Source organism: Macrosteles quadrilineatus, unplaced genomic scaffold, assembly GCF_028750875.1.
Source record: "Macrosteles quadrilineatus isolate MER2022 unplaced genomic scaffold, UCM_ALF_1.0 Scaffold_6__1_contigs__length_79288215, whole genome shotgun sequence".
Taxonomy (NCBI): Eukaryota; Metazoa; Arthropoda; class Insecta; order Hemiptera; family Cicadellidae; genus Macrosteles; species Macrosteles quadrilineatus.
Genome location: NW_026542599.1, coordinates 49,966,492 through 49,985,563, shown reverse-complemented (window position 1 = coordinate 49,985,563; position 19,072 = coordinate 49,966,492). Strand labels below are relative to the sequence as shown.

Below are 19,072 nucleotides of genomic sequence, written 5' to 3'. Positions count from 1 at the left end.
ACGTAAGAAGATAGTGTCAAGTGTTGTGCCTTTGTCTTGAGGATATTCTACCATCTACCATCGCAACTCGACCCCGTGGCGCTTCCTTGCCGCTCACTACGTCCGACATAATTCCAAAGGTACATTCATCCATAAATCATTTATTAATTAACCCCATATATAAATCAGACTATATGATACTATTATTAATTGAATTTAAAATACTGTACATAACTCTTTGAATCACTCAATAATTCATAGCTCGATAAAGTTTGCACTGATATTACGTAACAGTGATATTTAATACTTATATGAGTTCTTCAGGGAATTCAAATTTTCTTTTTGAAAATAAAGTTACAAAAACCACATTTTTCCTCTTTAATCTACATTCTGAAGAAGTCTTATGTTGGAAAATATATCAATGATATAAGACCCTTTACATCAAGTATTTATAAGTATCAAGACTTATTTTTAAAGTAAGTTTGCTGAACTCTACCTTTAAAAGAACCATATAAACTACTTTTGGATTTCCTTTAACCTTGTATTCCTTGTACAAAGTAATGAATAAAGAAGTTTGAATTGAATTTAACATATAAATTCAAGAATTCATTGGTTAGGCCTGCAACAATCAAATATTAGTTGACATCATATTTAAAAACCTAACAGTATTACCGATTAAGACAAAATGCAAAAGGGTATATTTTAGCCCAAATATGAAAAAAGAATGCGTGTAAAATGTAGTGAGATGCCTTGTAACTTTATTACTAATCAGCTGTTTCTTCAACGAGAACTTATTAATATAAAAAAAATATATAAATATATATTCTCGGGGCTGGTGAGTCGGTGGCTCGGTAGCGTCACGGACTTCGGGGCCCAAGGCAGCGATGTCGTGGGTTCGGATCCTGGCAAATATCTACAGTCTATGTGAACGGGCAAATGCAAGGTTAAAAAAGCCCGCCAACCTCTTTAAAAAAAAAGGAAAAATCCAACGATCAAGGACAGCTGGGTCTAGTTTCGGATCAAAAGTCTACTGACTTTTCTCAGAATCGAACTAACGCCCTACTTATTACCAGGTGAGTACTAAGTATCAGTTACCCTGCTTTTATAAATAAACTAAACATAAGCTATGAAACATTTAGGAATGTTTACCTGCAGCGAACAACAGTCTGCCCACTCTTATTTCTCGCTGTCACTTTGTAAATTCCAATATCTGATGCATGGGCTGGGTTGAACCTAAGAATTGAGCGTCCAAAATCATCTTCCTGGATTTTTATCCTATGACTTTCTGTGAGCACCATGTCATTCCTAAAACAAAAAATTAACAAACTCAATGTAAAGATAGATAATTTAAAATATATAAATGCATAGTTAACATGTACACTGCGGATGACGAGTAATCTCATCACCACTAGCTTTTTCCAGCAGCGCGCGACGAGTATACTCATCAAAGCGCCGTTTATACAAACACAAACTATTGTTCCATTGCAAGGTTAGCCACTGTCGTGAGACGTTGTTTTCCTTGCCGCTTATTTGAGCCGGTGTAGTTCATTTCAGATCCGACTATTTCATCAATGGTAGGGATTGTTATAAAAATTTATTGTAGTGTTGTAGTTAAGCTTCGATCTAATGACATGCAACAGAAGGACGATAATGAATATACTGTAGCATTGCGGAAGGAACCTAACCTTAAAATTTTGCTTGACCGTTTCTTGCTCTATTTTTTATTGTGTATTCGAGTACTTCACCCTGATTTCCCCCTCCATTTGGCAATACTGAGGGCCGAATACCAGTATTGTTTAGTGCTTCTATCTGTTGGGTTCTTGTAAAACTACGTCCACAACGACTGGGACGCAGTATATGCCTTTCATTTGGATGAAACTAAATTTAAACGTTTTCGCACACTCATCCACGCAGCATATTAGCTGTTCGCATCACCAACAGTGGCCGGCAATCGCGCAATAGCATTGAACGAACATGTTAAGCTAATTTTTACAATTTGCAGCAGTTATTGTCAATCCACAACACCAAGTCAGTCATGTTCCTCAATTATATCATTTTTCTTTGAAAATCATTTATAAACGAGGAAAATATTCAAATTTATGCAAACTTAGTAGGCTATGTTACCGGCAAAGTATATAATGCAGGAATTCTATTGAAGGCTCATAGGTGTGTCAGGCAAAGTATAAAATACATTTGTTAAAAAAATGCATTTATTTTGTGTATGGTTAGGTTAGGTTGGTTAACTGCTCTAGTAAATTTTAGATAAGCATTAGCAAAAATGGAATCAAAAGTCTAAAAAGGTCCTTTTAAATACCTAATGAAATATTGTGTATGTATTATTGTGTTATATGGTTAGGTTAGGTTAGTTTATTTTACTTATATTTTACTTTTTACCATGCCAGTTGAAAAGTGATTTTAATATTTGAGATCAATAATTGATAATTGTTTTACAAATAAATTTAAATTAGAAAATGTACCTACCGGTACATGATTTTAATCCAAGGAAATTTTTGTTTTATACCCAGAGTAAATATCAAATAATATTATAAGCAATAAAGATATGTTTTATTTATTTGTGCCCCATCTATTTAATACGTTACCCTACCAGAAAATTTGTTTAATCTAAAACATATGCATTGTTATGGGTTTAATGTATTAATTTTATGATATTATTCTATTATTTTTACATTGTTTCTTATCACTTTATTATTAAAATATTACTGTAACCAACAAGGCAAAAAACACAACTATATTTCTTGGTAAAAACACTGATTTAGAATACTTTTTCATAGTATAACTATATTCAAAGCTATGAGTAAAATTGCAAATACATATTAAATATTCTCAACAATACCAGAGTTAATCTAACTGATGGATTTATGAAAATAACACTAAAACTTACAGTTAACTACATTGATAATTATTTCAAATAGGTAATGAAAAATAATAGACTTTTGATTTGTTTAAACATGAAAATACACAACCAATGGAATGTCATTATATTTTAATATAATCAGCTGATTTATTAAAGTGTATTCATAGTTCACAGATGATTTATTGCTTTGACACATTATTTTTGTTTGTTTACATTATTGTAAGTAATATTTTTATTGTGACACTATTTATGTTTCAGTACTTATTTTGCTAGATTTATAGCAGGTTAAACATTATAATGGATTTGTTAGATGAATGGTTAGAAGAACTAATAATCACAGACAAAAAAGTAGAAGAAGAAAGGCTAAAAATGGAAGCATATCTAGCTCTTCCCACTCCAGTAGTGGATCTTATATTTGTCACATGTGTGTATTTTGAACAACCCGATGAGGTTCGTTACCTAGCGGTAGAAGTGTTTGATAGATTCATTAGATTACATTTTGAAGATCTTCAAAAAAAGGTTTGGACTAAAAACGAAATTTCTGCTCAAGAACATTGGAAAAAGGTTGAAAAGAAGCTAGGCACACAAACTTCATTGAGAATGCTATCTTGCATCCAAGTAGCCTCTAAATTCATTATTCAACCTAAAGTGGTGAAACCTAAGGATATTCAGAAATATTTGGAACTTGAAGGTAAGAATTTCAAACTATCTATGATCATGGCTTCAGAGATTAGAGTTCTAAATACGTTGGACTTTAAACTACACTTCCCAACTGTTTTTACTAATGTAGGAATGCTTTTGGAGCAAATATGGTCATCAGAGCACGCACACATTCTTCCAAAAGATGTTTACCAAACAGCTTTACTGTTGACAGACGTAGTTTACTTACACCACCAAGAAATATTTTGTAAACTTTTCTACTTGATGACTGGTAGGTGGGATGTTGTACCCGAGGAGAAACAAAACTTTCAGAAGACAGAATGCAATATGTTGTATCAAGCTGCAGCTGTTGTAGCCTTGGCCGTTTCATTCACTTCGACAGATGTTGATGAGTTAATACATCGGGAACTTTCAAATCTCACAAACTTATCCTTGGGTGATATCAGAGGTCTGGTGAAGATAATTAATCAAATCGTCCTATCATAAGGTTCTCATGTGAATAACTTAGGTGTTGTACGTTTATGTTTGACATACATTTATATAGGGTCTGTTTAGCATCCATTTACTAAAATCTTTAATGCGTTTTGTACAAAGTAGCTTATTACTTTAAATGTTATTATTGTTTGTAATTTTTTAGAATGGTTGTTGTATTTAGGTCAAATCAGAAGAATGATTTTTATTACATTAATTTCAAAAGGCTATTAGTATTGGTAATGTAAATATTATATTACAGATTCATTTTGTTTAATAATAATGAAGTTTCAGAGGTGTTGTTAAAAATCCCAATTATAAAAGAATAAAATTATAAAAATGTAAACAGGGGCTTCATTTCTTATGCAGTTTTTTCTTTGTTTATATTTTCAAGTGTAAAACAATCTAAGTCTGAAACTCCAAAACATGTTTTTGAACAGTGTAGGCCTACTTTTAGGTTATACCAGTAATATAAAACTACCGTACAAGTTAAAATGTTGTTTATTTTATTTTATTTTTTTTTTCCTAGGATGCTATACAAAACAAAGGTAGGTATTAGGCTGCGTTTACATTGGAGGCACGCTTGGGCAAGTAAAATGGTGGCGCACGCTTGGCCAAGCTTGCCCTTTGAAACAAAATTGTAGCAGATTACTGGAAACCGGTGGCGACTTGACCAGTGGTGGTTACAGTGCTCGCCACTAGCAAGCGCACGCTGGGACAAGCTTGCGCTTCTCAAATCACGAAACAAAAATATTTGTTTCTACAAGCAAGCGTGCCTCAGTTTGTTGTGGTTCATAGACACAGTAGTATCGGTTGTGTCTGTTGGTTAAGTGTTTATAGTTGTTCAGCATGGATACGGAGGTGTTGGTTGATGCTGTTCGTGCAAGAAGACCAATTATATAGGATAAATTAGTTTCAGGCTACAACCAGGGGTTCCCATCGCCTAATTAATGATTGTAGTTCATGTATTTTTCCACCAGATTTTAGTGATTAATTTGATTTCTTGAACAGGGGAAAATAACACAGTAATAATTTGTTTTTATTCACAACATAATGTAATAACACACACCCTTGTTTTAATCATAAAGAAAAATCATTTCAATTAGGCCTACTTTATGACTTGTAATGCAATTATCTGTCAAAATTAAATTGTTTTCTCCTAAACTTAATTGCCTCTTCACTATGTACTACAATAGACCCAACCAATAAGGTAAATAATTCATTAACAATAATGGTAGCACAAGTGTAAATATATTTGATTAAATTACGCAAGTCGTAGGCTTATTTGAATTGTTAGCAATAACTACTACAATAATACTGTACATATAATGCCCTTTCAATTACCCTAACGTAACCATCAGCTTTTCTTCGGGAGAGATACACTTCCTGAAGTTGGAATGCTTTTCAATATTTGGTGTTATTCTCTCTAAAATGTAGTAAAATGTTTCTGGCATCATTCTAAAATATTCATAAAACTTATCTGGCTATTGCAGAAGATCAGCAAAAATCCGGGCATACTCCCTTCCTTCTTCTCGATCCATAAAAAAATAATTTACCCCCCCCTTACTCGTTCAGAGTCTAATAATAATAAAAACTTTACAACTCCATTCTCTAGCACAATATCCTCATCGTCTGATATGTCAATTTTGACTGTACTGTCCTGCTGAGACTAGTGTGGCACTTGCGCTTGGTTGCTCGTAGTATAACCACAACTTCGGGCACGGCACGCTTGCGCAAGCGTGCGCTACCATTTTACTTGCCCAAGCGTGCTTCCAATGTAAACGCAGCCTTAATAAGCACAATGATAACCCTCCCGGACGGGCAAAATCGTGACATAGAACAGGAAAAAATTATCGGAAAAATTAAAAATTAATTTTCCTTATATTTGTGTTTTGTTATACAGGTATATAAAATAAACACAATGGAACACTTCATACTGTCAAAATAGTTTTTTACTCGTTTTTAACAATGCGGATATATCCGCTACCCGACCGCAGATGAGTAGGAAAGCAGCAGATATATCCGCCACCCGTCTTTGAAGATATGACCATGACAATGTTAGGCAATGAATAAAGAACAATATGTAAACAATAAATAAAGACAACGTAGTGTTGAGCGCGAAACGTCAAGGGGCGAGCGTAGGAGAGGTGGGTGGTGCACTGGAGAGGGGGAGGTGCTAGAGAGGGGTAGGCGAGGGAGAGAGGGGGGAGTGCGGAAGAGAGCGCAGCCATAGAGAGAGCAGGAAAGTGGCCTTGGTACCGCAAAACATCTGGTTACTGCTCAAGCAACTGTCTGAAGAGAAGGCTGATATATCCACTTCCCGTCCGGAACATCAAAAACTATAAGCGGATACATCCGCCACCCGTCCTTTACCACCAAAGACATAGGCGGATATATCCGTCACCCGTCCGTGAAGGGTTAATTCTTCCACACAACAAAGTTTATCAATTTGAATTACTAGTAGGATAATTTAGGTTTCAACAACCGTAAAATGTTGATTTCTATAAACTACGGTACCTAAACGAAAATCCTATAATCCAATTATATATATTTAAAAAATCTGTACTGAAAAATACTGAAAAGGAGAATATATTTAATACTTTTAACAAGATAGTTGCAAACTGTACGTACTTAAACCATTGCACAACGGGTCTGGGGTCTCCAACGGCAAAACAAACCAACTCTGCTGGCTTATCCTCTTCTACAGGCAAAGTCTGTGGTTTCTCTCTGAAGAATGGTGCCTGGAAAAATAAACGTATCATAGTGTATAAGCTCATATAGTTGATTGATTTATATCTGGATTATCTGGTTATTTGATTAACAAACCAATCTTAGCTATTTCTAAATCTCCGTTGCTTGATAAAAACAGGTCCTATTGTGGCAAAGTGAAAGAGTGCAGGCATTTATTCAAAGTGTTGTACAGTAGACTCCCTCTTATCCGGACTCCTCGGGACCAAGGCCAGTCCGGACAACGGTTTTCCCGGTTAAGCCGACGTCCCCAAAAACTCATTAAAATGTACCGTTTACGGTGATATTCGACTTAAATTTAGGAGAGCATTGTATTTAGACATGTGATCACTGGTCTCAAATCTTTCCCACGAGAACAGTCGTTACAATACCACCCACTTCCTGCCGATCTAGTCCGGTTAAACCAATGTGCTGATAAAAATTGTCCGGTTAAAGAGATGTCATTTCCGTCGAGTGTAGTCCGGTTAAACCGATGTCCGGTTAAAAGGTGTCCGAATAAGAGGGAATCTACTGTAAATAGAAAAGAAATAGTCACTTTTTAGGCCATCTAACCTAACCTAACCTTTTAGGTACCAGGAAAAATAGTAAATAAAAACAAATTGAATGAAAAATCACACACTTTGGTTTCTAAGTATGCAGCCATTATCTCAGTACCGGTAATGAAAACTAAGGGAAAAATACAATTTTTACAGTACCACTGTCTGTGAGTTTGTTATCAACTAACTGTGTTATTTTGAACAAAAAAATGCTTTAGCTGGTCCATATATAGAGGGGGTCTACTTCAGTATTCAAAATGAAAGGTTGTAACTCTTACTATATGATTGAACTAGACATTTATTCTCATGTAAAGCCGTAACCAGTTCTAAAATGAAAATCGCCGAAAATGAGTTTAATTGAACTGAGCCCTCCGACAGATGGCTGACAATAATCTGTGCTTTCTGGTCATACCGAATTTTAACCACGCCAAACCGAAAGGACAAATCTACTGTAATAGTATATTACGTTACTAGTACTGAAAATAGGTGTTTACCGGACGAGTGTGGTCCTTCCCGTGCATGAGGGACGAAATCAAGTACGGAATTACCATATGAGTCCGGTAAACACATTTTGGACGAGTGACGTACAATATTTTACGCCTTACTACTCTAAGCTAACTTAACAATAAAAAATCTGTACAAATCCTTAACAGTATATTCCCACCGACTAAAGTATTTAACAATCACTAACTCATAAACTCTAAGAGAGCTTATGTTTTTGTTTATAACCACATTACGAAATATAATCAGCTGGTTCGTGTCCGGTAAAAACTCATTACAGTACAGTAGTACGTAATGAAACCCCAATTGATTAAGCTGGCGGCAAACAGCTGTTTTCTGTACTAAGCCTTTGCATGGGAAGTTTGTTAAAACAGTGCAGTGCGGTTTAAAATATGTAATATTTTATATCACATTAAAATATTGGTTCCAAAAACTAAGGAAGAAAAAATCATTTTAAAATGTATCACACTCAGTGAGCGAATCATTCAAATTCCACCAACTGTCAAAAAATATACTACAGCTGGTCCATATAAATGGGATGTCTACTTCAGTATCAAATGGCTGAACGTACCATCCCGTCGCGCCGTGCTGCCATCAGTGCCTCAGCCTCGACGTGAGAGTCCAGCCGGGTGCCAAGCTCGTGTCTTATCCTCCTCAATGTGTGCATGTCTGGGGAGCCGTAACGGTTGATCCTCTCTTTCCTTTCGTCGTCAATCTCCTCGTCCATGACATCTGTGAACCTGCGACGCTCTCGGATCACTGGCGTCTGAAATTCAATCATTGGTCAGTTTTTAGATCAAATCAACTGTTTGCAACAATTCCATGTTAGTTAAAAATTAGAATGAATTAAATACACTTGTCAGATTTGATTATATCTATCAAAATAAGATAGGAATTTAAAATTTGCAGTTTCTTTTTGAACATTCCTCATATGTGTTACCAATACTTTAATATACTAAATTATTTGGCTTATTAAACTCTACAAAACAAAAGAAATTGCAACATTTTAGATTTTTTAGGTCAAAAATGGAGAAAACTTATGTTTACCCTACAAACCCACCCACAAAATCTTGTTCCATAGTCTGATCATACTGGTCACAAACTCAAAATGTAGGCTTACACGTTTGTACCAAATTTAATCAAAATCAGATAGTTTTAAATTGGCAGATTACTTTTTTTTATTATTATCAGTTTAGGAAAAGAACCAAGGTCCTATTGGGTTAAGACAGCAAGCACTATGTTGAGAAGGAATCAACCACCTTTTGCCTTACAAAGGTAATACAACCAAACCGAACAATCCTATTCCTTTATCCATTAAAGATACAATGCCAAATCCTCTGCCATTTACTACTGTTACTCAAAACAACTATTCTTTATTAAAGACTGCTGAAAAAACAACTTCTACACCATCTAGAATATCCCAAGATAAAAGTAAATCTTTTTCGCCATCAAATACTCCCAATCAAGAAGCTGCAATAAAACAATCATCAAGAGGCAGAACTATAAGACCTACCAAACGGTTTCCTGGCTAAACTCTGAAAAGAAAGGGAAGGATGTTCAACCTCTATGGTTATTTAATTAATATTTAACCATATGTTTTTTTTACTTTCTTTACTGATGTTGTCTTGTTAGTCTTTATTAAAAACAGTTAAGTTTCTTTTGATCTTTTAATTTTTATCTAAATAAGAAATGGAACTGATATAAATGCAGGGTGAATGTAGAATGGAGCGAGAGGGTACTGGTAGTTTTGTAAGACCAGCTGTACAATCTTTACTCATAAGGCTATTCTATGTTCACTCTGATCTCAGAAGATGTTCACAATTTTTCCGAGACCGTAGGAGATATTCTATATTTTACCGTGATCTCGGAAGAGGTTTTTGTTTTTTCAACGACCGCAGAAGACATTTAAGATTACACCAAGAAATGAGGGGGATGTACAATGTATTGTACAAACCGATTGTAGTATTACAATCAATACATTCAAAGCAACATGATTCAGGCCCAACCCCTAGCTTTGTTCTCACCCTCCAGTCGACGTGTGGGTTGTCTCTGTCGTGGTAGTTCCCTCTGGACAGAGGACATCTCTCAGCAGCCACCTTCATATACTCCCTCAGTCGCACAGGAAAGTCTACATCCCTCAGTTGCAACAGGTAAGTGTCCGGACCGTTCTGGTAGCTGCAAACACAACAGTCATAGTGATAACTAATCATGAAACTGTAGTAATGCCAGCTGTTGTTAATGCAAGTCATTTTACATTATGCAGTTAGGACAAAGTAAATCTTATCTTAACTAGCCCTGTATCGGCTGACCTCTGTCAGAATGAAAACGGACATTGGTTTATTAACCCTGAATTAACTAACATTTTCTAGGAATACAGAGCTTCCTGTTCCCATCGTTATTGTAGGAATCAAATATATATTTAAGTCTGTGCAATGTGCATGTGTAGTTTTGTTACTAACCTGACCTGTATCAAGGAAGTTTTAGAGCGTGGTTATATATAATTAATGTAAATATATATACAGTACAGAATAGACAGATCGTCATTGTAAAAAGTAAACACAGCTATGCCACAAACACAATCACTTAACATACATTAATTGTTATTGAAGTATACAGTTACAAACTTTAAAATCTAGAGCAAACCAAACATTTCAAAAAATTATAGCAATTAAAAGTTTTTGAGATGTTGAAAAATATTTAGCTGTCCAAAAAAACTGTACATTGCAACAAACCACTTCCTATAAATCTCATACGAGACAAGACATATGGTCTCCTGTTCTCACAAAGAAGTATTGATAAAAACTGAAATCAAAGAGCTTTAAAATTGAATAGGTAAAGTAATATGAAACTAAATCGATAATTACAGTATTTACAACAAACTGTAACTTTTACTTACTGACTCTCAGACTTGACGGCACACAGCTCGTAGTCCAGAGGTTTGCGAGAAGGGATCTGGTCTTCCCAGGTTCTGGGTGTACCCGCCTTGCTTGTCTGCTCGGGTGGAGGGGTCGGGTCGGGTGTGTAAGCTCGTCCGGGTGGGTAGACCATGCGGCTTGGGTGAGTGAAAGCACCATCCAGTGGCATACGTCGGTACCATGTTCTGCATGAGGCATTGGCATACCAGTCCCTGTAACAGTCAACAAGCAGCTGACAATCTTGAAAAATATAAGCTAATTTGAAGAGATGTACTATAATTGACATACAATAATGTTGTTTATCCTTGTAGGAATCACTTGGTTACAACATAGTGTCACAAAGTGAACATCTCTTGGATCCTCGACTAAAAGCTCAGGAAAGGTGTTGATGAGTGTTAATCTAAAACTACTGCCACCTATCGAGTCTCAAATTGTGGTTTGCTTTATACACGCTTAATTATCATTGAGAACGAATTTCAGCTTTTTTGTATCAAACACAACAATTTACGTTTAAAGTATCCAAAATGTAACTATACAATTAACTAGAACATTGACAAAAACATGATAACTATCATGGACAATATTTAACACCATTTGCATCACACTTTCTCTCACCTCATCATCATGGGAGGCTCTAGTTGGGAACCTCTTTACACACTACTCTTGGCCAGGCCTAGAGGGATGCAGTTTTATCACATAAGTCATTGGTGATTGGTCAAACTCAAACCCAGGACATGAGGCACCAACGTTAGAGAAGAGGTCTAGTTAGAGAACAGGACTTTTGTATTGGAGTCTGGGGTTCAAATCTTGCCAATCAACAATGACTTGGCAACGTGCTTGTACGTAACCAAGTTGTTCAGTAATCACCTTCAAGCTGTAGGTAGGTCCAAGGCCTTACAAGAAAAACAGGCCATGCTGCAGCGCAGGCAGCACAACACTACATCACAATGATGGATAGTTGTACTAAAATCTAACAAACAGCCACCTTATTTACCTATAACATCTGTGATGTAGCAGTGAATCTACCCACAAGTGTTACGTCATGGATCCTGCAGAATGGCCTGTTTTCATAGTGGGACCTTGGTAGGTCGCTAAGGTATGGAGAACTGTCTCCGTATAGGAGATCCTTCTCTACAAAAGTACTGACGTCTACTCACTTTAGCAGGTTGTAGTAGTTGCGGAGAGTGTCAGTAGTAATACTGTGTTGGTTGGAAGGCATCTTGTCTGCCGAGTTAAGCCAAGGATGTCGCAAGGCTGCTTTCACATCCATCCGACCTTCGGCATCAAATACCAACAGCTTTGTGATGAAGTCCCTAGCTTCTATTGACAAGTACTTCCAAATGTCCTCCCGGAACTCCCATTTGTTCTCCTAAAGCAAACGTAGCATTGGGAAATCACAAAGATAATCTGAATCTTCTCCCTCTCAGATGGTTGACGAGGTAAATCAAACAATAAGTGTAAATCTAGGTCACGGTAAGAGGAAGCACCATTATCACTTCAGTTAGTACTTGTGCTCTGATCTAATTTAAATCCGTCTTTTAATGATCAAAAGAGTGAAAAGTCTAAGGGAACTGCTGAGGTAACTGAGGTAAGTTAAACGACACTTGGGTCCATGTAAGAAATCCAACAACACTCCACCTACCTTGATGTTGGTAAGTGTGGTACGATCGTCTTGTCCTCTAAACAGAGATATGCCCGTGAGCAGCAGATGAGTGATGACTCCCACTGACCACATGTCTGCTGGGAAACTCACACCTTCACCCTTTACTATCTCCGGAGCTACAAACTCTGGCATACCTGTCAACAAGAGGAGTAGAACAAAGTTACGTAAATTTTACCTGTAACAAATACAATACTAGGTGTCATCAATTTTCCAAACAGTAGCTTAGGAGTAGCTTTAGCTTGTGTGGGTAAATAAAAACCTGCTGGTTCTAGACTGACTCATATTGTACTATTTTATCACAATGGATTGAATATGTGACCTGGTACTTCACTGTTATTAGATTAACGCACAGATCAGTACAGTGACAAGCAGTTGAGGCTATTAAAAAATAGAGGAATTGCATAGTTTCTGGAGGGCCCAGCATGTTAGTAGCATTTGAAAACTGTATTAAATAAACTAATGTCATTACACGCCAAAAAGGCAAATTTAAATCTCTCCTAGATATGACTCCACCCCTCATTTAATTTTTTTTTAAATTATTTTAAACCTGTTAAATGTTAAACTAAGGGCAGCCTATATTTTGGAATTTTCATGTCAAATTTTAATAATTATAAGTATTGCATCTTATATCTTTTTACAATAATAATGACGATGTCAATTACAATAATGTATTGTTTAAAGACTGAATAAATGACTATTCAATGACTATTCCTCATAAATTCAGTGGCTTATCTGAATTGGTAGGTTGATTCAGTAGGTAGTAGAAATAAAATAACATACTGTAATTGGAATAAATGTATCAAGAAATGAGAAAGAAGAGGCAGCTTTTATTGGAAAATGCTGGAAGTAATAACTTATCACATGAGCCAAATTTTACCTTAATCATGTCTTTTAAATAAAGACACTCACTTTTGAGTGTCTGCTTTCAGCTGAATGTAGGGTGAGTAGCTAGTTTTTACAGACTAAAACCAGAAGAACAGCTGTTTCTTTTGCCAGAGCCAATCTAAGACTATAATAATTGAGGCGGTAGCTGCAATAAAGGCCTATGGATCCATAGGCCCTTTTTGCGGAGAACGTTTCTTTCAACTCTACACATGTTTGTTGGTATACCTGCAAAGTCTCATATTTGAATCTGAAGTAGTTTTTTTTTGTACAGCTGTTATAAGAAAGTTGTGTATAGGCCCTTCTTGCATAGATCGAGGTTAATGACATTGAATTTATTTATTTATTATCATCACATTACATCAATGATTGACAGGTGATTTGTCATCAAACTAAAATCTATTGTAACAAAACAACAATCATAATATTAAAAATAATTATACATTTGTTAGGAAATCTTCCAGTGAAAAAAATGCCTTCTCCAGAAGCCATATCTTATGTGTTTTTTTAAATTTCAATATTATGCAATCAATTTCCTTTATTGTTGAAGGCAGCTTATTATACATTATTTTGGGTCCCATATATTGTGGGTATAAATGAAATAATTTTAGTCTATGTTGCATTGGTTTTATTACTTTATTACAAGTGGCAGAGATTTCAAGTTATTGTTGCCTTTCATCAGCGAGGAAAACAGGAAGTTTTACACTGATTTGTTTGGAAAAGAGGGTGATGCTGGAAACTAAATTGTAGAGACATTGAAAGATAAAAGTATTAGATATCCAACTAGCCTATATGACTCACTTTTTTATTGTAAAATAAAAGTGTTACATTTTCAACTATGACTCATATTTTACTGTGCAGCCTACCTGTTTTTCTCTTACAGGTTACACTATGATTTTATTATTTTTAATTACTGAGCCGGTAAGATGTAATTTTAAATTTAAATTTTTCTTAACAAACTGTTAGAAATTGAATAAGAAAACACATATTTTATGCTTTATTAGATCATATAAATATTGGTCTATGCAAAAAGGGCATGTAAAAACTTCATCTATGCAAAAAGGGCCCATGCACTATTTCACATAAACAAATATACTTATTAGCCTGATATTGTTATTAAAAAACCATGGTAACAAATTTGCTTCAGGTTCCAAAGAATATGGAGAAGTATTCCAAGTTATATTCTCAGTAAATGCAATATTTATGCAAGAATGACATTTTTTTGAACTAGTTTTTCTCAAATCAATGTTTTGGCATATAGGCCCTTTTTGCAGCTACCGCCTCAATTACCAAGGACAGGCTGGTCCAGTTTTAACACATTCACTGCTAATGATATGTAATACTTTTATAAATGGCTAAAAAACATTAACATTAACATGATCATGTTAATTGAGTGACAATATATCTTTAATTAAATAAATTTCATACTATAAATTGTGGATTAAAATATATTATGTAATTATATACATCATGTATTATATATCTGCTAATATACTTATGACGCACAAGTGCGTCATTAGCAGTGAACGTGTTAAACTATCACAGAAAAAGATCACTTCAAAAGTTAAGCTTGAAAATATTGATTCAAACAATGAAATAAGGAGTACTATGAACAAAAAGACTTTTATCTACGACCGTTTTTTAAAGTAGCCATTTCAGTCCAGTTCTTAGAATTGAAAAGTTTCACTTTACAGCTGTTTACTTTCATATCCGCATAGTTTCATTTCATATCCGCATAGTTTTCTCATATCCACACAGGTAACGGACCAATGAGGTTCAAGTATTGAGAGAAAAGAATTAAAATTGTAATGCTTCGAACGTAAACTAATCAGCTGATCAGCTGATCAGTTGACCAATTTAATTGTTGATCCGACTTGTTCATGTTGATACTCGCGTATTCTTAATTAAGTTGGTGGAAGTCCAAAAATAAATTAAATATTTGCCGAATTGTACCTGATACAATATTATTTATGGTAAGAATGCTGCTAGCAATGTAATAATTAACGAAGTTTAACAAACACGTAATTACAGGAAATCAGCTGATTATACAACAAGTCGTTGCATCACTTTCAGTGGCAATGACAATACACGAAAACATAACCTCTCTAAAAAGTTATCATTAGTGATTGTTAGTAATTAAATCCAGATTGATGGTAATTAAAAAACGGTCGTAGGTAAAGTAGTGTACGCAACTCGCGTTAATAGTCTTTACGACACTCGTAGAAGTTTTTAAGGCACGAGCCGTGGCGAGTGCCTTAAATTTTCTACTCGTGTCGTAAAGACTCACTTAACGCAATCGTTGCGTAAACTACTATTTTGTAGGCCTTATCCTTTCATTTTAGGGCTTAAAGTAACATAAACACTTGGAATCATGAGAAACACTCCTACTAAATTAATTTACAAGTTTAACTTACCATACTCCAAAGAAGCGAGTCTGTTGTAAGCTATACGCCTGGCGAGACCAAAGTCACAGATCTTTAAGTCATCTCCACCAGGGTGAGAAATGAGAAGATCACCAGGCTGTGAAAAAACCGCCCTTTTAATGTTGCACTCCTTAACAGTTAAAGCATATAGTAGAAAATGCTGACTTCTCAGATATCTTCACCATAAAATGATCTTTTCCTACCACTGCATGGAAAGGATCATATTGCCACAACCTTAAACAGTACGCATAACAGCTCATTTACGCTCTAGAGCAGGAATCGATCATTCCCACTCGCTAAACAGTGCAAAAACACTGTTTAGTGCAAACACAAAAACAATGAAATGCCAGTAATGACCTGGCATTTCACTGTTGGCATTTCTACACCAACCATAGCCGCGGATCACAACCAGTAAACAAATGACATAACCTAAATGACATTTTATGTACGACTAAAAAGTTAATCTGTTTGTTATGATAAGTTAATTATGGTGGTAAAAAACACACTGCGTGTATTACGAAATACGATCACTAACAGTCATTGTCACTCTTAAGCTGTATGGCAGCCATCTACAGTTCTCAAGCGGCAATGACGTACTTTGCGCTCTCTGTACACAAATAGCTACTGTAATGTTTGTAGTAGTAGAGAGTCCTTATATTTACGGGCAATTAAACAAACGTTCTCCCCCTGAGAGATAGTTGTGATGAAGTGATAGTCTATTTAAGCCACCTTACAAATGGGGCGGCAAAAACACAGTTTTGTTTTGTTTCAATAGATTCGTAAGTTAGCTTTGTATATTCAAGAGCATGGAGAAATCTTTTAGGTGGTATTACAATTAAAATAAATTACATTGAAGACAAATTTAGTTGTTAACTAACTTGACAAAAACCTCTATGATGGTCTTAAAATTAAAATCAATTACCTTAAGCCGGGTTTTCCTAGGCGCGGAATCGGCGAGCGTAGAGAGGAACGCGGAGAGCGGACTCCACTTGTCTTAGGCAATTTAATGTTACTGTTTTCCTAGAAGCGGAGCGGAATGCCATGTTAATTTCAATTCCGCTCTCCGCGTTCCTCTCTCCGCTCTTCGCTTCCGCGCCTAGGAAAACCCAGCTTAAAAGGTATTTAAATTAAAATCAGCCACTTTTGGAGACTTTTGAATTAAATATGGGCTTAAAGAAGTTCTTTAGATTAAATTCAATGACTTTGGAATTTTTAAATCAAAATCATAGAGGTCTTATCAGCCACTAGGAAGATTTCTGTGACATTTTAGCAACCCTCTTAACCCTGATTCTTATGATATAGATTTTGATAATGAAACTTTGTAGATTCTCGTCATACAAATTCTTGTACTATACTCACTGTCAGACCAAGATGGGCAATGTTCTGGTCATGCATGTGTTCCAAGCCCCACAAGATTTGACGGATGTATCCAGCAATCTCAGACTCAGTAACAAACGTCTGCTTGGTAAGGTTGTACAGTAATTCGCCACCAGCAGCACTGTTATGTGGCTAAGGAAACTAAAATTCTTACAAAGGTTCTTGCGACATAAAGTCTTAATTGAAAGAGTAAATATTGCTGTTCGTTAGAAATAATTAAAAGAAAAATTATTCCTGTTAAGTTTTTTTTTGTGACTTGGCGGTTTAGTTTGCAGCACGGTATACTGAAAAACGAAGACAGTAACATTGTGGGTTTAGTGTCTTGGTATACCACTTTAAATTCACGAGTTCAATTCATTTTTGTACTGTCCCGTTTCAACTCTTGTTTCGCTTGATACGTTCAAAACTCAGGCCTTTGAGACCCATTTCGACAGACAAATGTTAAGTTATAGGCCTAAGAGGGTGCCAACCACTTCAAAAATACCTCTTAAAACAAAGGACTAATTTTTAGTCCTAAATACAAAGGCGCTAAATACAGTTAACTCCTTTGGAAACTTCAGATTCGGACTCTTATAAAAAGTATTGACTAGTAGAAATTAATACAAAAATAAATAAATACCGTACATTAAATAGCCTAGATAAAAAAGGTCTGAAAAATAGATAAGTGCAGTACTTGACCGAATAATAAAGGAATGATAAAAAAAAAACAAAAAATAAACATCTCTACTTACAGAACAAGTGCTAGGCAAAAAGGTTGTGCTTGTTGGTTCGTTTTTCCCTTAGTGTCTATGATATTGGAATTTTGTATCTAAGAATCATAAATAGTAAATACACCAAAGCCAGAGACTTAAACTGCTACGCCAGCAATTCACTAATTTTTATGCGGCCAAAGATTTTTTAAATTGAGTTATGAACAATGTGCAGTGGTGTAGTGGTAAATTTTCCAGTGCGGGAACACTCGTCACTATCATCGTTTAAGAAAAACACAGGTCGCCTATTATAGGATTTTTGAAAAAAAAAAAAAAAACAGAAAACCGAGTGCCATCCTGGAGGAGCGCCAACGTTCCCACCTCACTACACCAAGGTACTTCAAACATCCCCAGGTGGCTGTCCAAACTAAGTCCTGCACTGAAATTCTTTAAGTAAATATACCAATGTATACAAATTTATATTTGTCAAAGAGGGTGTAAAGTAACAAGAAACTACACAATATACAAGCCATTGTAGTAAAGGATACATTTCTGTGACCAAAGTGAATGTGTGTGGGCTCTCATAAGCATCGTACAGTCTGATCAACTTGCGATGGTTCAACATGTTCATCATCTCCAGCTCATTGCGCATGAAACCTCGCAGCTCACCCTTGCCGTGCATGATCTTGGCAGCGTAGTTGCGACCTGAACAGCAATAAGGCTTAAGTGTCACCTTGGGAAACTGTACGACTTTACTATGTGATATTATTCAGATGGTCAACTAATCTTTAAACAAAAAATTATGACTCTTCTTCTGTGACTTTTTTCTTGACGAATCCTCTGTAATGTTTGCCTAGTTTCTCTGGATTAGTACTTAAAATTCTGTAAATTTTAAATGCTATTGAGTTATCAACTAAATAAATTACGAGACTGTATTGCACTGTACTATTTCTATTTCTTTTTGATTGGCGCTTCTATTAAGAAAAATAACATTAACTGATCTTTACATCTTTTTTGGCTTTGACACAAATTTAAAGCATTGAGTGGCCTTCATTAAAATCACTTTTCAGGGACATTTTATGTGACCTCCAAATAAATCAGTACATTTTCAGTGACTAGATGTCTTCAGTAACCAGGTGACGCCCTTTTTCTTCAACTTGAATAATCGTGTTATTATTTAATTTTACTGATATTAGACTTTCTCTTGGGATAATTGACTTTTATCTGGATAAAAAGAACTTTATATATCAAAAGTTTGGGCACTCAGAAATAAAGTATTACTTGAGAAAATTTGGCAAGCATCAGTAGGCCTATTGTTTGTATTGTGCAAAATAATAAAATTTCAAGCGATAA

At 35.4% G+C, this 19,072-nt stretch overlaps 2 protein-coding genes across 11 annotated transcripts in view; one reads left to right on the top strand and one right to left on the bottom strand.

Annotated features, from left to right (window-relative positions):
* LOC128996298 (obscurin-like) overlaps positions 1-19,072 on the bottom strand; it is a 255,278-nt gene that overhangs the window by 12,351 nt on the left and 223,855 nt on the right. For all 10 annotated transcript variants that reach the window (XM_054421531.1, XM_054421532.1, XM_054421524.1 and 7 more), the window contains 10 exons: positions 18,268-18,424; positions 17,013-17,151; positions 15,645-15,750; positions 12,328-12,482; positions 11,843-12,054; positions 10,667-10,897; positions 9,795-9,945; positions 8,342-8,536; positions 6,617-6,726; positions 1,129-1,284 (listed from right to left, as the gene is read on the bottom strand). In XM_054421531.1, the coding sequence (XP_054277506.1) occupies positions 1,129-1,284; positions 6,617-6,726; positions 8,342-8,536; positions 9,795-9,945; positions 10,667-10,897; positions 11,843-12,054; positions 12,328-12,482; positions 15,645-15,750; positions 17,013-17,151; positions 18,268-18,424 (1,612 nt within the window). The remainder of the gene's footprint in view (positions 1-1,128; positions 1,285-6,616; positions 6,727-8,341; positions 8,537-9,794; positions 9,946-10,666; positions 10,898-11,842; positions 12,055-12,327; positions 12,483-15,644; positions 15,751-17,012; positions 17,152-18,267; positions 18,425-19,072) is intronic.
* LOC128996299 (uncharacterized) lies at positions 3,103-4,290 on the top strand. The gene has a single exon (XM_054421534.1). It carries the CDS (start codon positions 3,152-3,154, stop codon positions 3,998-4,000), a length of 849 nt encoding a protein of 282 aa, XP_054277509.1. The 5' UTR covers positions 3,103-3,151; the 3' UTR covers positions 4,001-4,290.